The sequence below is a fragment of the Talaromyces rugulosus genome, chromosome VI, assembly GCF_013368755.1.
Source record: "Talaromyces rugulosus chromosome VI, complete sequence".
In the NCBI taxonomy this organism is placed as follows: domain Eukaryota; kingdom Fungi; phylum Ascomycota; class Eurotiomycetes; order Eurotiales; family Trichocomaceae; genus Talaromyces; species Talaromyces rugulosus.
Genome location: NC_049566.1, coordinates 3,761,485 through 3,777,647, shown reverse-complemented (window position 1 = coordinate 3,777,647; position 16,163 = coordinate 3,761,485). Strand labels below are relative to the sequence as shown.

The 16,163-nt window shown below is 51.8% G+C and overlaps 4 protein-coding genes across 4 annotated transcripts; 2 read left to right on the top strand and 2 right to left on the bottom strand.

Moving 5' to 3' along the window:
* Nucleotides 1-599: 599 nt before the first annotated feature.
* On the top strand, nt 600-1,736 carry TRUGW13939_11595 (uncharacterized protein; the record flags this gene model as incomplete). The annotated part of the gene is made up of 2 exons (XM_035494701.1): nt 600-975; nt 1,030-1,736. 2 exons carry the CDS (start codon nt 600-602, stop codon nt 1,734-1,736), a joined length of 1,083 nt encoding a protein of 360 aa, XP_035350594.1.
* Nucleotides 1,737-1,778: 42 nt separating this feature from the next.
* TRUGW13939_11594 (uncharacterized protein) lies at nt 1,779-4,695 on the bottom strand (the record flags this gene model as incomplete). Its single annotated transcript, XM_035494700.1, has 7 exons — nt 1,779-2,657; nt 2,715-3,389; nt 3,439-4,080; nt 4,132-4,295; nt 4,352-4,442; nt 4,471-4,504; nt 4,562-4,695. The coding sequence occupies 7 exons, from the start codon at nt 4,693-4,695 to the stop codon at nt 1,779-1,781; spliced, it is 2,619 nt and encodes an 872-aa protein (XP_035350593.1).
* A 1,069-nt stretch (nt 4,696-5,764) lies between these two features.
* TRUGW13939_11593 (uncharacterized protein) lies at nt 5,765-12,361 on the top strand (the record flags this gene model as incomplete). The annotated part of the gene is made up of 11 exons (XM_035494699.1): nt 5,765-5,883; nt 5,939-6,665; nt 6,719-6,838; nt 6,887-8,246; nt 8,614-8,703; nt 8,923-9,042; nt 9,096-9,158; nt 9,215-9,648; nt 10,316-10,679; nt 10,738-10,859; nt 10,910-12,361. 11 exons carry the CDS (start codon nt 5,765-5,767, stop codon nt 12,359-12,361), a joined length of 4,971 nt encoding a protein of 1,656 aa, XP_035350592.1.
* A 486-nt stretch (nt 12,362-12,847) lies between these two features.
* On the bottom strand, nt 12,848-15,832 carry TRUGW13939_11592 (uncharacterized protein; the record flags this gene model as incomplete). Its single annotated transcript, XM_035494698.1, has 5 exons — nt 12,848-13,897; nt 13,947-15,209; nt 15,257-15,325; nt 15,384-15,546; nt 15,612-15,832. 5 exons carry the CDS (start codon nt 15,830-15,832, stop codon nt 12,848-12,850), a joined length of 2,766 nt encoding a protein of 921 aa, XP_035350591.1.
* Between the last annotated feature and the right edge of the window lie 331 nt (nt 15,833-16,163).

Sequence of the window (16,163 nt, the reverse complement as noted above, 5' to 3'; positions counted from 1 at the left end):
CAACTCTCTCTTCAAGCCAGCAGTACCATTCCGAAGAGCCCTCGAGACGTTTGAAAAAGACAATCAGCGATGCCGCAACTTCGGCTCTCAGCACACCAGATCCAACACGAGGTTATTTGACGAACCCAGCCAAAAAAATCAGAGAAAGGAGACAAGTAACAGGACGACAGCAAACGGGATCCAAAATAAGGAGATCCAATACCTCCATCATGCGTGTTTAACCAACCCGCTAATCCGCGCGCGGTCTAGCAGCCGCCGGGTGGAGAAGACGGCGCTCCTGCCTCGGGGAGTTTTGGGGGCCTCAGGCACCCATCTACATGTACCTGGTCGAGAGGCCTTCGAGCTTCCTCTTTGTTTCTCTACAACAACGGTTGGACAGCAGTCAATTCGCCCCTGATCAACATTTTTAGCAGGCTCATTCTCCAAACACCGGAACACCGGAAATATCACTAATTCGAAGAGGAAATAGAGCTTCAAAGTTTGTGATAGCCGAGGCATTTCAATCAACCGAGCCTCGACTCGTATGCATACTTTATAAAAGACACACCCCAACCTCCACTTCACACAATTGACAAGTCCTGATTATCATCCAAGACAAAATGGTTTCCTCGATATCCCCTTTAAACACCTACAAGGCCCCCGACTCCTTACTATCCCGCAAGACAATCCACGTCGCTGGGGTCCTAACAACCGTTTTTGGTCTTGACGAACTCCCGGACGACGCTTCCGAGGTCGTTTGTCTATGGCTGATGCATCCGCGCCTCGACACCAAGGAGGATATGGCGGGCGTGGCTACGACGATTGTGGATCACTGGAATCGCAAATCGAAGAGCAGTACTAATGGCAAACGGAGAGGACTGATAGCCGTCGCCTTTGATGCGCGGAATCATGGCACTCGTCTGGTTGATCCGCTATCGAATGAGACATGGAGAACGGGGAATGAAAGGCATGCGCAGGATATGTTTTCGGTTTACAGTGAGTCAAACTGCCCAATCTACGACGTACATATTACTAGTCTAACAGGTTCAGTGAGTACGGCACGGGATGTATCTCTCTTGATTGATTATCTTCCGGGGTATATTTTCCCTACATCTGAACGGACAATATCCACCCATTTCGTGCTCGGCGTGTCTCTCGGTGGACACGCGGCATGGAACTGTCTGCTCCACGAGCCGCGTATCACGGCCGGTGTGGTTGTCGTAGGGATGCCAGACTATGTGTATCTGATGACGGATCGAGCGCGACTGTCGAAACTGTCTTCATGGACCAAGACTGATCCTCCCGGTATCAACTTTCTGGGCTCTCAGCATTTCCCAACTAGTCTTCTAGAAACAGTTTCAAAATACGACCCAGCCGCGTTTCTCCTTGGAAACCTAGTAGGAAACGGCCCTACAAAAGCAGCGAGTTTGCCCGACCCTTCTCCACAAGAAAAAGAACAGGTTAGACCACGTCTGAATCATCTAAAAAGGAAAAGGATTTTGAATCTGTCTGGCATATCGGACAAATTAGTGCCGTATCGTACGTCAGATCCGTTCCTGTCTTGGCTGAAAAGGGCCGTTGCTCCAGACGGTTGGTTTGGTGATGGATGCGTTCACTTGGAAGATCTGCGTTTCGAGGGCGCAGCTCACGATTTCACGCCGGCAATGATGAATGAAGTACTGCGTTTCGTGGACGAGTCCATGACCGCTCTCGACGCACCGACGAATGCAGGCACCGTTCGCGAAGCAAAAATATGACCCTGTAGCGTGTTATTATCATCATTATCATTATTGCTATTGTTAATAGACTTTTTTCTGATCATGTCCCCTGAAAAAGGCTTTCAGATCATCCTGGACAGTACGCATGCCCTTTGCATTTGCACCCGTCACGAGGCTCTGCCGAATCCACGCTGGGAGCTTCCGCTGGATTCGGTCGCTTTCGTATCTCCTGTCAATCATAACGATGGCAGCGTAGTCATTTCCATGTCTGATAGCTCTTCCAATACATTGGTTCACCGCTCGCATACACGAGTTTTCGTAAAAGTCCCTTCCCGCGGCTTTGGCAACAGCTGTACTTTGTCCCTTTTCGACTGCTCGCTTCTCGATGTGGTCAATCTTGGCCTTCCATACAGCGGAATGGATGTTGGGGAATGGAAGACCAATAATTAACACTCCTCTGCCCAGCTGATCGGAGAAATTGATGCCTTCGGACAAGCGGCCGCCAACAACTGACAGGAGCAGAGCGCCCGAGCCAGACTCGACTTTGGCGGAATATTGTTGGAAAATGTTGTCGGATGCAGTGCTGTTTTCCTTTTTTTGCGATTCGTAGAATATCGGTTTCTGTTTCTCGATCAGGGAAAATATTGTAGGTCCTCTCCCGTTTCTGGGTGTCGTTTTCTTCCATTTCTCGAGAACTTGGTTCAAGTAATCATAGCTGGGGAAGAAGGCGACGACGCCGTCTGGGATTACTGCGCACAGATTGGCTATTGTCTGTCCTAGGTCGGCGATCATCGAGTCTGAGTTTCGCTTTTCAAATGTGAAGCTAAAATCAGAGCCAAGGCCGCCGTTGGTCAGTATGCGAGCAGTCAGATTGCCGGATGGGATAACATGTCCGAAGCTAAAGGTCTCTAGCTTGTCTGGCTGTACGTAAGAAAATAGATAGTCCGCGTAGTCTGACATCTAGTACGCGTTAGTATTCGTCAAATATTTATTTAAAAAAACATTATAGTCACTTACTGGAGACATAGTACCGCCTGCCAAAATAACTGCGCGTGCCTCGTCTACAATCTCTCTGAAATGGTTTGTAGGGTCCAGCAAGAGATACTTCAACAAGACCCCTTCATCGGTATTGCTAAAGAAAAGACGACCCTCAGAGGAAGGGTTCATCAGCGCGAGAATAAAGCTTTGCACCTGGAACAGAACGGGCATGGTTGTCTTTTCACGCGGCTGGGAGCTTCCACCCTTTTTTTGTTGCTCTGCGTGCTCGACATAGCCGTCTACTTTTCGTGCAAGCTTGCTTTCCTGCAAGTATCGAGACAGTTTGTACGTATTGATTTGGTCGACTGCCTTGCCTGCCACCAGTTCGGAATACTGGACAATTACTTCCGAAGATGAATGTTTTTGAGAAAGGGATTGAAGATTGTCTGCTAGTGAGCTGACCAGTCTGATGACCTGGGTGACATACACTCGGTTCTTGCCCTTGAGTCGAGTTTGGTACTTTCGAGCGTACGTGGTGAGCTGGAATAGAGCGGTGCGGAGTTGGTGGAGAGTGACGGAGATGGAGTGAATGCCGGAAATGGTGTCCATGAGGTTATGTGCCTCGTCGATGATGATAACGTGGTCCTTTAGGGACAGATCCAGTGCTTCTCTAGCGGACCGCGAAAGAAGAAGTTGATATGGAAGAGTGATTATCTATGATTTCGATTAGACTCTGCTGAAAAGGAGAGAATTGCGGTCTTACTTCGCTCTGCTTCACTACAGGCCGTGTGGCGTAATAGGGACAAACAGCAAGCTGCTTCCCGAGTTGCCCAATATCCTCAATATCCTGAACGGTAGCTAGAGCACGGTCTCGGAACTCGGATACGACATCCTCGGTCTCCTTGGACGGTAGATAGCGGCATTTCTTGTCAGCAGCGGTTCCTGGCTGTTGAAGTTCCATACACCGCTCGTTGATAGCTACCGAGTCTCCCAAGCTGGCGACTTTGGGGTTAATGCACAGCTGCTTTCGAGAGCCTAGGCTGAGGTGTTTGACGATTTCTTCCAGTTCGTCAGGTTGTTTCTCTTTTTCGTCTTCGCCTGGGGGCAAGGGAAGACTAGGTGGGAAATTCACTTTTCGCAGTTCCTGGGCAAATTGGGACAGCTGAGAGTGCGTTCGCGAGCAGTAAAATATCTTGGTTTGGTTATCCGCTTCGTCGTCATCCTCGTTGTCTTTTCGACCACCCCTGAAGCGTTCTAGCATGGCCACAGTGCTTGCAGACAGCCCTTCTACGTCGCCGTATGTATGGCCAGAGGATTTCTTTCCTGTTTCTGTGTCGCTTTCATACTCGTCCAATTCAAAGGCGCTCTCGTCGGCCTCGACATTGGCAGTCTCTGCATCCGTTTTCTGACCGAGTACAATATAAGCTGGTGCTGATCAAAGACTTTTAAGCCATACCTGTTTTTTGCGTGACCTCCAGGGATCATGTAAAGCCTCTGCCTTTTCCTTCTCGCGCCTTACCCTGGCGAGGCGTTTCTCAAGCTCTCTCCATTTCTCAGTGACGGCTTTGGTCTTTTCCTGTTTGGAAAACTCGAGCATCCAGTCGGGCTCGTCATCGTCCGCTAGAGTAGTGTTGGTTTGTATTTTTATAGTATACATTGATTGGATGGAGTCTCACCAGAAGACTGTTCTATGGAGGTTACAAAAGCCTTGCGCTTGTGGTCCCGAAGCCATGTCAGGGAGGCACATATCAGACTCAAAGATTTCCCCTTGGTGCAACAGTCAGAACGTCGTTACACTCAGTTTTAGGAAAGCATCGTATATACAGTTCCTATACATCAAATTCAGATTTTACATCCCGAACACATGTCTAGCTCAAAGTTTATACGGACCTGTAGGGGACTCGAAGATGCCCACTTTGCCAGTCTCGACGCAGTCGTACAGGGCCTGCATGAACTGCAGCTGGATGTCGTAGGGCGAATAGGGATGGAAGAAGCGCTGTCTCCGCTCGAGGCTGTCCATTGTCGACTTCAGCTCTTGCAAGGCTAGGTGGTTGTAAGATTGGAGAGTGGATATCATAATACGGATGGGCAGGCGGCAAAACGGCCCGTCAGCAAAGGCGGTGGATAGCTATTATTATTTGTTCCTGGATATTTTCCCCATACGACACGAACTGCTACATGCTGAGTTGCTAAGTCGCTAATTGATATCAGCTTGCTATCCACAAATAATAATATTCTGCTGAGAACCGTCATCGCGCTTCCGAGTCCACCAAACAGCAGCAGCAGCACCGCTAATAATAGCTACGCCCATCATAGGCCAGCTGGGGCTGGCAGTGTTGGCCACAGCCCCAATGCTACTTACATACTACAATATAATATTAAACATGGCAGTGAAAATGGTGCTGGACGGGAATAGCCCAGAAGCGTGTGAACGGTGCAAGTGAAACATTTTACGTATGACGACAGAGCTAGGCTAGCAATTGCATCGTTCATCGCGAATCCTGCAAGCCTGAACACTAACAGATTCAGCTGTGGGCCAGTCTGCTTGGCCCCTGTGCTAGCAGCAGTAGTAGAAGTGGTAATGAAGAAAAATCTACAGAGTGCGACGTACTTACTAAGGGACTAATAGGGCGTGCGTATTTATATGAATGGAGCAGCATGGCTGATTTTACGGACGCATCCACCATAATACATCTAGATACATACAGTCATCGTTGCACGGTGCCCAGGGTTTACTTGGCAACTGACCAGCGACGACAGAGTTATTATTAAGAGAGTTGATCTTATTGTCTATCCCCTGACCCAACAACCGAAGCGTCGTCCAGCTGCCCCGCGATCCATCCTTGTTAGCCGCCGCGCCCGTTTTCTGTCACTCGACAACCTTCTCCCTCCGTCACCAAGACACACTGTGTACGCACGAAGCAGTCCAGCAACGCAGAGCTCGATCTGGCATCGCTCCGTGTCACCGACAGTAGAACAGCACATCGGTCGTCGTGCTGCTGAGCATTCAGCCACCCAGGCTGGGCCTCTGACCCCATTCGTTTATTATTGCTAGTTCCTGCGACTACCACTACCACTTTATTTAGACCATGTACAGGCCTCCACAGGGTCGCGGCCAGTCAGGACCAGGAGGCACCGAAGCCACGTTCTATCCCGGTGGTACAGATGACTTCTACATGCCTGACGTGATCTCGCCGTCTCCCCAACGGTGTGTTTTCCTTTTCGCTCTCTGTCTTGTCTCTCTGCTAATGGTCCTGTTCAAGAGTAATGCCCGAAGTCCCCGAGAACATGCAGGATAATATAGCCCATCTCGAACACGAGGCCCGCGCCTCGCGAGCGCAAAACCCCAATTCGTACGCCCGCTTCCCCGACCGCTCGTCGTCGATGACTGCGCCTGTTTACAACCAGGATAACAACAGTTACAGCGGCCAGCCCGCGAGCCCATACGGCCAGCCGGCCTACGAGACCATGGAGCATCCCAATTTCTCGCCGTTCCCTGTCCTGCACAATCCGCCGCCCAATGTCCCGCCAACCGACGAGCAAAAGGAGGCCAACCTCGAAAAGGGCCGTGTCGCGGTCCTCTCGTCCAACGACCCGGACATGCAGCTCGCCTGGGCCCAGGATGCCCTCTCCTACGTCGAAATCGCGACGCAGAACGAACTCCGCATGTCGCAGATCCAGCCGTCGCGACCTCAGACCCCGCAGGTTGAGCGCCAACTCCGCACCGATGCCATGAATATCGTCTCGTTTCTGGCCGAGCAGCACCATCCGCACGCGCAGTTTATCAAGGGAATGTGGCTGGAGTTTGGCAAGTTTGGTCTACGCGTCGACAAAAAGGAGGCCTTTCGCTCGTATTCGCGCGCTGCCGAGAAGGGATATGCACGCGCAGAGTATCGCATGGGTATGCAGTTTGAGGGATCCAACGAGCCCGCCAAGGCTATTAGACATTATGAAAAGGGTGTCGCATTGCGTGACTCTGCCTCTTACTACGTGAGTCGACACGTTTTCTCCCCCCTTCTTCGTTGCTGACGTTGTGGCTACAGCGCCTCGGTATGATGATCCTTCTTGGCCAGCATGGACAACGACAGGATTACGACAAGGGCTTGGAGTATATTCGCCTCGCAGCCCAGACCTGTGACGAGAACGCGCCTCAGGGGGCCTATGTAAGTGTTTTACTCCACTTGTATGTGAATATCTGCTGAGTTCAGAAGGTTTATGGCATGCTACTTTCCCGGGAACTACCCCAGGTCACTGTGCCCGAGCAATTTCTCCCCATCGATCTCAACGGCGCTCGAGTGAACATTGAAAAGGCAGCATATCATGGATTCGCCAAAGCTCAGGTGAAGATGGGAGCAGCGTATGAATTGGGCCAGCTGGGCTGTGATTTCAACCCGGCCCTGTCCCTGCACTACAACTCTCTGGCCGCGAGGCAAGGCGAAGCCGAGGCCGAAATGGCAATCAGCAAATGGTTCTTGTGTGGGCATGAGGGCCTGTTTGAGAAGAATGACGAAACTGCTTTTACCTATGCTCAACGGGCCGCGCAAAGCGGCCTACCCACCGCAGAGTTTGCGCTTGGATACTTTTACGAGGTGGGCATCCACGTTCCAGTCGACATTCAAGAAGCCCGCAGATGGTACGCCAAGGCTGCTGCAAGTGGCAATAAAGATGCAGCCGGCCGAATCGACAGCATCTCGCGGTCCAAGACTCTTTCTCGGAAAGACCACGAGCAGGTCGCCATTGCTCGAATCAAGTCACAGTATGGTAACGGTGGACGACCGCGTCCGTCATATGGCGACAGACAGGCACAAGCACAGGCTCAAGCTCAGGCACAGGCTCAGGCACAAGCACACGCAGCCTCCATGGCGCCGCCCCAGGAGGCCCTGGAGATGCCAGACCCTTCACGTATGCGAATCAATGATGATGGATATGCATCGCCATACCAGGGTAACGCCCAGCAGGGATACGGACCGCGTCCATACGGAAGCCCCAAGATTGCCGAAGCTCGACCCAGCTCTGCGTTTGGTATCAATCCCAATATCCATTCTCCCACGTTTGGGCCGGGTAGTCCCGGCTACAACCGAGTTCCATCCGCGGGACCTGGACCCATGGGTTATAGGCAAGGCCCAGGAGCGAATTCACCCAAGATGCAACCTGGTCCAGTGGATGCCCAGGGCGTTCCCCGGTTAGACATTGGTTATTCAGCACCCATGGACCGCCGACGACTACAGCGGCCCGACGCCCAGGGTGGTGGTAGTATGGGTCGACCTCAGGACATGAATGCCGCCATTCCGCGGGACCGCATGTCGAGAACACCGGATGGACGATCACAGACAGGACATCCTCCGCGCAACGCGTCCATGCCAACCCCCAACCCAGGCCGACCTTCTCCAGCCTCAACGCCGCGACCTGGAGGGCCTCCGGGGCCTTCTAGTGCTGGTGCCCCGGCCAACGGCCCGGCCAAGGCCAGCACTGCTCCAGCCAAACCGTCGGGAGGAGGTCTTCCTGGCAAGGGACCTAAGACGTTTGAGGAGATGGGAGTTCCTCAAGCAAAACACGACAGCGAATGTGTAAGTTTGCAGTAAAACAACGAAGCAGCGAATGATGACTAACTGTTAACAGGTTCTTATGTGATTGATACCCGTAAATGGCCTTGCTTTATATATGCTGATATGCACGGCGCGTGGGAGACTCTTGGAACTCGACGGGCGCCCCAAAAATTGCCCCGAGATAGAGAATACCTTTAGTAGTCTTGTCACTCCTGCGACGTTGCGTGATGACTTTGCGCATTACTGTCGTACTTTTGTGTGTTAAAAATAAATGCCAATGAATAGCAGACCTTATTCCATGCTCAGCAGCACGTGATATTCCGCGGCCGCTCCTTCCTTCTGTCCCTGCCCCCGGCCCTTCCTGTCAAGCTTGACGCTGTTTTATCCCTCAGTACAAGAAAAGAGACAACCTGCAACCCAGTTCCTGGTGACCATCATGGCCCCACGGAAGAGGAAGAGCGAGCAAGACGCTCCGGACAGTGGTGAGCATTCTATAGCAAGTCCTGTGCTGGCTGTACCTGCAACTTACTCGCAGCCCAGGCGCTCTACTCATTCTAGACTATCTCAGTGAGTGTTCTCGGCCAGCTTAGACACTCGTCTGACTCGATCTGTCTATTTTGAAGAGAAAGAAAAGTATGATTGAAGAACAGCTACATATACCAATATATAATAGTTTAACAGACTTTACTTTTGACTTGCAGTCGTCCTTATTCGGTTTGTACTTCGCTCTGGTATGTACGTGCAAAAGGTCAGACAAGTGCTTACAGACACGGTACAGGCGACTGATGTGTCCAACAATCTCCATCAGAAGGTTTCCAAGAGTTGCGTTCTCAGTTGCGTATACTTATATCTCTCTATCTGACTTGGGCCATAGCATTCGCAGGAAAGGCTCTCAAAGAGATGCATGAGCGAAAGGAGATTGAAGGGCGAGCTGCAGGTTGTTAAAATCATTTTCCCCCTTCCTCGTATTAGGGTTAATGAGACTGGTCATAGGAAAACAACTTGTCTACCATGCCCTGCAAGATACTACCGAAGACTCGCCAACCACTGATCCATCCTACGGCCAACAGCACATCCAAGATCTCCACGACAAAGTCACCGCTCTGAAAACCTCTGAAAAACAGCTTCGCGAGAGACTGGCCGTGCTAAGCGCGCATATCCCTACAACAACGCTTCGGGATCAGGTTGCGGCTCTCGAACGGGAAAAGGCGTCATTAACTTTAACCGTTTCGGGTCTGTCTTCTACAACAGAGTGTGTCAGTGTAGAGGAAATGGACCGGGTGCAGCAGGACTGGCAGAAATGGAAGCGTCTTGTCGATTCGCGCAGAGGAATCTTTCGAGAGTTTTGGGGCAAGTGCACTGAAGTGCTGCCGCCGGATACTACGGAAGAGGAACTCAAGGTCTGTCAAACTGTGGTTTTGGTTGTGGTGTGGTAGCTGACTGTAGTAGGAGACACTGGGGTTAGAGGGATTTTGATGCACAATACAGGGCTAATCGGAATGTGTGCGCTTAATCTTTAAAATGCTGAGGTCACAGGAAGCGTTGAACCAGTCTGGTGATCGAGGCTCGATCACATGGCACAGTGTGAGCACGACAAGGTCAAGCTAAATCGGTGTGCCTTGGACGGAGATAGCGGGATGATCATGCGACAAAGGATATATCGTCATAATTATTAACAGAAGTGGTTGAAGAATTCGTGATTTGAGCTGATCTCCTCGAGGTAGCATCGCGGATGGCTATATAGTGATTCCTCATGGTATGCGATTTACTTCATCCTGCAGTATAGAAGTGGAACCAGGCACGAGACACGCAGTGCATCGCGTCATAGCAGTTAACAGTAGTACATGTGTACATGTATGTATAGTGCGCAAACTAATTTGACAGCCTGTTCCTGGAGCTGTCCAGGCTGGATTGGTCGTGGCGCTGCAGGTCCAAGTCAGCGGATCAGCCCACAGCTCGCAGCTATATATACCTTTAGTTCTTCTATCTTTTCTTACATATATTATTCTGACTCTTTTTGTTATAAAGTGTTTGATCAAGGCTGAGAAGTATTCCGTGCTTATCAGCAATCAGCCCGTCATCCTTTGCAGCTAGTGTTGGCTTTTCCCACACACCCCACCCCAATTCGCCCTCTTCTGCCCCTCCGCTTTTCTTCTATCGCCGAGACCAGCCAGATCCGACGACCAAAAAAAAACGACAAAAGTAATGTCCCAGGCCCACGCTCCAGCTCCTCTGCAGCACCGCCCAACAGCAAGCACTGCCAACCCGTCCGAGTCTGCTTCTTCTTCAAATGGCCTACTAGCTTATCCGCATCAGCGAGTGCCCAGCGAGATGAGAACGCGCAATAATACTGCTGCCAACGCCAACGGCAACAGCAACGGCCATGCTCGCAGTCTGTCAGGCGTCGCGGCCGCGCCCTTTGAGATGGCTCGCAGTCCGCCGAATTCGAGTACGAAGAGTGAGTTTTAGTTGCTGCTGCTGCGCTCTGGCTTGGGCATATGCGCTGACCTGGGTAGATACCAAGCATGTGCCGTGCAAATTCTTCCGTCAAGGAGCCTGCCAGGCTGGGCCCGCCTGTCCGTTTCTGCACTCTACCGATGCTACTATAGAGTCGGCTCCGTGTAAATACTTTACAAAGGTTTGTCGCTTTTCTTCTGGTCTTGGTGTGGTGAATACTGACCCCGCCAGGGAAACTGCAAGTTCGGCGCCAAGTGCGCATTGGCACATATCCTCCCCGATGGTCGCCGCGTGAACAGACCCAACTTTGGCGGAGGTGGAGGAAATGGAGGAGCAGGAAACGGAGGAGCAGGCGGTCATCTCAATCTCGGTGGTCGAGTGAATCCGCAGGCTTTTCATAGCCAGGACTCGGCGCTCACAAACTCGGTTCTCTCGCAGCAGCGGATGAACGGTCAAGACTCGCGATTCGCATATCAGTATGCAGGACAGGACGAATTGGCGGCCGCGGCTCATGGCCACCAGCAACAACAACAACAACAACAACAGCCGTTTGAAGACGCAGCAGGATTGATATCAGACTCCAAATACGGCTCGCCCGAGACTTCTCCTCCCCCAGCGCTGACCCTGCGCGACGTGCAACTCCCCGCGTCCTTTGACAGCCAGGGAATCTCGCACATGGCGCGGTATGGCCCCGTTGCAGCATCGGTGCCCTCGCAGTTTGGCCTGGAACTCGCCTCCCCACCGACCCAGCGCCCTCCGTCAGACGCTCTGCGGAATCTCCGGGATACTGCGTTTGCGTCTGATCTGCGACGGCCGACGTCAAATTTCGGCTCGTCGCCGCCGGCAGTTATGATGGATGAATCGTCTCAGTCTCGCTTCTTACATTCCCAGCGGATGGTGCCGCGTTCCAAGGTGTTTTCGGCAAGCGTGCCGCGCCCCAGTGCCCTGGACGATTGGGATGATAACTTTGCCATGGAGGAAGACTACCTCCCTGGTAGTCTGCACGATGACGTCCTCACACCCCAAGAAAAAATGAGACGCCTCTCACGCACCGATCACGATCTGAGCTCTAGCCAACGAGACCCCAGCGGTCTGGGTATGGCCGGCACAAGTGCCACCAAGGTCGGATCGCCGCTGGCATCCAGTCCTTCACGATTCGGCGCTCTGTTTGCGCGCCAGCGCCAGAGGAAGGAGGAAGAAGCGCTCGGTGCTCCAACATCCTCGTCGTCACTACATCATATCGGATCCCCGCTTCGAGAGTCCTCGATGCATCACCTCACATCGAGTCCCAGTCTTCGGCCCATTGGCAGCCGCTCTGTCTCGGGCGACGTGTCGCCGTTTGTATCGAGTCCTGGACGCCAGTCGTCCATGTCTATGATCTCGCAACAACTAAACAACATGTCCCTCCACCCCAGCTCTGCGCGCCAACAACAACAACAGCAACAATCTGCCTCGGGCTCAAACTTAGGCCTTGGTTTAGGCTCTACTCGCACAGCCTCGTCGCCCATGACATCCAGCCGCATCGACGAGGAACAGGGCGACCTGGTTTTCTCCATGGAAGAAGAAGAGAACAACAAACGGAACAGCCTTGCCTGGAACTCGTCAAATAAATCCACTTCGTCGACCACCGAGGAGACGCCTTTGGCAAATACATCTTCGTCGCATCTTGAATATCAGTCATAGATTTAATTTTACTTAACAAAAAATTACAGAAGATTTTGGATTTTGGATGGTAAAAGAAAAAAAAAAGAACTGTGGCCAAAACATGGCGTTTACTGCTTTTTGTTGTCTGTTTGTTTTGTTGGGTTGTGGCGCATTTGGGGGGTGGATTGGATACATATTATATTTTTCTTTTTTTCTCTTTCTTGCTGTCCTCTTTCCAGTTCATGTGAACCGGAAAAGGAATTGGGACTTCTTGTCAAATATAAACCGGGTCAATACTTGTGGATAACAAATCATGGCAAGGCGTGCAGTGCTTTTTCACTTATTTTTTACTTTCATATTCTTTTCTCTATGTACGCTACATGAATAGACCTGCTTTCTAGTATTTACTCGATATTGTCAAGTATTTTATTGTTTTAAAAAGAACACAACTAGGCTCAGTCTGCTTTCTGTATTGGCAAATTAAGAAAAAAAAGAACCGTTTGAACTAATGTTACACACTGCCTTCTAATTAACATCCTCCAGATAAACCCCAGCGCGCTTAAGATCCGCATTCCTCGGCGCCAAATCATCAACAGACTGCGCATTAATATGCGTAATGAAACTGCGCGCGTGCCGCTCAACCTGTGCGTTTCGCTCGTGTTGCTCACAGTCGGCCTGTTTGACTTTTTCTGCTCTGTGCTCTTCTCCTCCTTCTCCGTACAGGGTTTTGTATAAGTAATCTGTGCCGGAAGAGATTTGCTTGGCTAGGAGGGCAGCCGCTTTGTGGCTGAGGGTTTCGAGTCGGGAGGAGAGTGGTTGTTGATGTTGTTGATGTTCGTCTTTTGATGTGCGCGGGCGTTTTGCTTTTTGTGAATAATCGCCGTCGTTTGTAGACGTTGCTGCTTGTTCTTCTTCCCTAAGCTTCCGCTTCTTTTCCTTGGCTGCCTTGGCGGCGAGGTATTTCAGTGAATGGCTCAGTTTAGGGTTCGTGTCAGGGACAATATCCAGCGGCGGAGTGGAGAAGAAAAGCACATGGCCGCGGTCATCGCTGTGGAACTGCTGTCGGATATCTGCTGGGATTGCGGCGTTGGCAATGTCGCTCAGGTGGAACACCTCTACGGGCCGTGGAGCGTTGGGGTTATATGCCGGTGCAGCAGCCACAGGAGGGCGATTGCTGCTCGCGTATGCTGATTGCTGTGCTGAAGCATACGGGTTTGTTTGACCTGCTGGTGTTGGCTGGTAGGCGCTGGGCGGTGGCCCTGCAACAGGCGTTGAATATGTCCCTGGTCGTGCCTGGAGGGCCTGGTAGACAGGCACTGGGCTGGGTGCGGCCGGGGATTGATATTGCTGCGGAGGAACCGCGCTGGCCATGTTTGGCACTGCTGGAACAGGAGTCCCAACTGCTGGAGACCGCACTGGCGCTATAGGCATGTGTGCTCCCAAGCCAGCGTCGCCCAGGACTTCGCTGCCCGGACGCGTTGGGGGACGTGGCATGGTGGGCTGCTGAGGCAGTACAACAGGTGGATGCATGCTGGGAGGAGGCGGCGATGGAGTGGGCTCGGGGGGAGGTGATTCCTGGGCAGGATTAGTATGGATGATTCTAAATCCAAGGTCTAAAACTCACGTTCTCGTCGCGCGGACGGCAGTGCACGGCGCCCACCAGCGGCGGCGCCTTCTCGGCTCCCCAAGTCACCTTGGGTAGGTCGTCCGTCTCTTTGGCGCCCTCAGGCAGCAGGTGCTTGATCGGGCTCGGTATCTTGCGAATGCGCCGTGGCGCGTCAAACAGGTCCATTTCGTAGTCCTTTTCGCGCACCTCGTCCGGGAGGCAGCTGGCCCACGTCTTGATCTTGTTGAGCTTGTGTTTTTCTTCGTTGTACCGCGCCTCGCAGACGTACACTTCCTTGTCTGGCGGGAATCCGCGAGGTCGTCCCCGGTTGTACCGAGTGAAGAACATGACGAAACACCGGTCAACGACCTCGTCAATGCGGTGGTCTCGATACTGGCCGGTCTTGACGACTTCGTTGGGGAAAAAGTGCTTTTCATAGTGGTGGATGGTTTGTTCTGGCCGGTAGTACCAGCAGGCGTTCACCCACTTTTCCCCTTCAGCGTCCTGCCAGGTCCGGTATATCTGAGCGACAATGGGCTTCGTAACGTCGTTGGCATTCTGAATATGAATCCAGTCTCCGACCTTCCAGATCTCGCCGTTGTGCAGGATTCCTTGGGGTAGCGGCAAGCGCCCGTCTTCCATGACATATTCGCTGTCTGGCTTCTTTTTCTCTTGCTCAGCGAGTTTGTGCGCTTCGATTTGGAGGTCTTCGGCGTCCTTGAATAGCTGGCTGTTCGGCTGGTTGTATGACTTGGCGTTGTTGAACATCAGATCGAGATCGCGCATGAAATGGTCTACCGATTGGTACTTCTTGCGCTTGAATTTCCGCTTGATGAGGTCGATGGCCATTGGCTCCCTGATCTCCATAAAGTAGTCCGGGTACATGGCCTTGTCCGGGAGTCTTTCGAAGTGGAGAACCTTGAGCTGGCCGCTTGGGTCTTTGAATTTGCGGATGCCCTTCAAGACAGCTTTGATGCGAGCCTCCATTGGCGTGTCAACCCGAGGCGGCCGACCTCTCTTTTTCCGGAATTCTGGGTCGTTTGGACCTTGTAAATCGTCTTTTCTGCCTGATCGTGGACCTCGTCTGCGCCGTCGCCGGGCCCCGTCATCGGAATCATCCATATCTTCGTCATCCTCGTCGTCTTCGTCCTCGTCGTCATCTTCATCTTCCAGAGGCAAGGGGTCGGCTTCTGGGATTTCGCCTAGGTCTGGCAGCTCCGCCATCTTCGCTGTGATGACGCCGGTATCAACGAGTTTGGCGAATTCGGAGACAAACACGTCCTAACCAAGTCAGCATACTGTATTCTACGTCGCTAGACAAATAATACCTTGATGACAAGCGCGTCGTTGTAGGCTTGTGATTCCGGTCGGTTGTATGTTTGCGCATTGTGTGTGATCTGATCGGGCCGTCAGTGCTTGCTTCCTTCGTTTGCTCATCACGACAGGGGTGCCTACCAACGCGCAGTCGCGGACAAAATCTTCGAAACTGAGGTACTCGCGTTTGTTTATTTTTTGTTTGAGGATACTCAACGCCATTGGCTCCTTGATTATATCGTAGTAGTCGGGGACATGTCGTTTATTAACGCTACGCTGGAACAATCTGGAAGGATCATGGCCACTGGTAGACAACAGAAGCATTAGCAAACGCGCGAGACAAACAAACAAATCTAGGGAACCACGCACTCTTCTTCCCGATAATCGTAAATCGCAATGACAACGTCCATCATCGACCTCCACTGGTCTTCAGTGACTCCACTGGCCTTGTTCTGGGATACTACTGGGCCATCCTTCTCGTCGTCGTCGTCGCCTTCGATCGATTCGACAGGCTCCTCTGCTTGTGACTGAGAAGCGGCGGCGGAGGCCTCTGCAGCGGTGACCGGGTTGGTTCTTCCTTCTTCAGACATATTGAATGCCGATGCGCCAAAAGAAAGAGATGTCAACTGGCAAAGTTGCAGGTCGAGATGGATCGACAAGCAGCAAGAGACGCGCGCCGGGAGAATGTGGGGCCCACCAGCCACAGCGCCACTAGCCACATTCGGTCTATATAAGAGATACCTAGCATATTGATCATGGTTGCATTATTCTACGTATATAGAATATTGCTGTCAGTAGAAATTTATTCTTTTATTTGTGAGTGATAGCAGACAGAAAAATTCATAGTTGAGAAAAATTGTCTTTGTCAAATTCGTCCATAGTCATCCATGCATTTATGCACATATTATCTCATGCAAATAA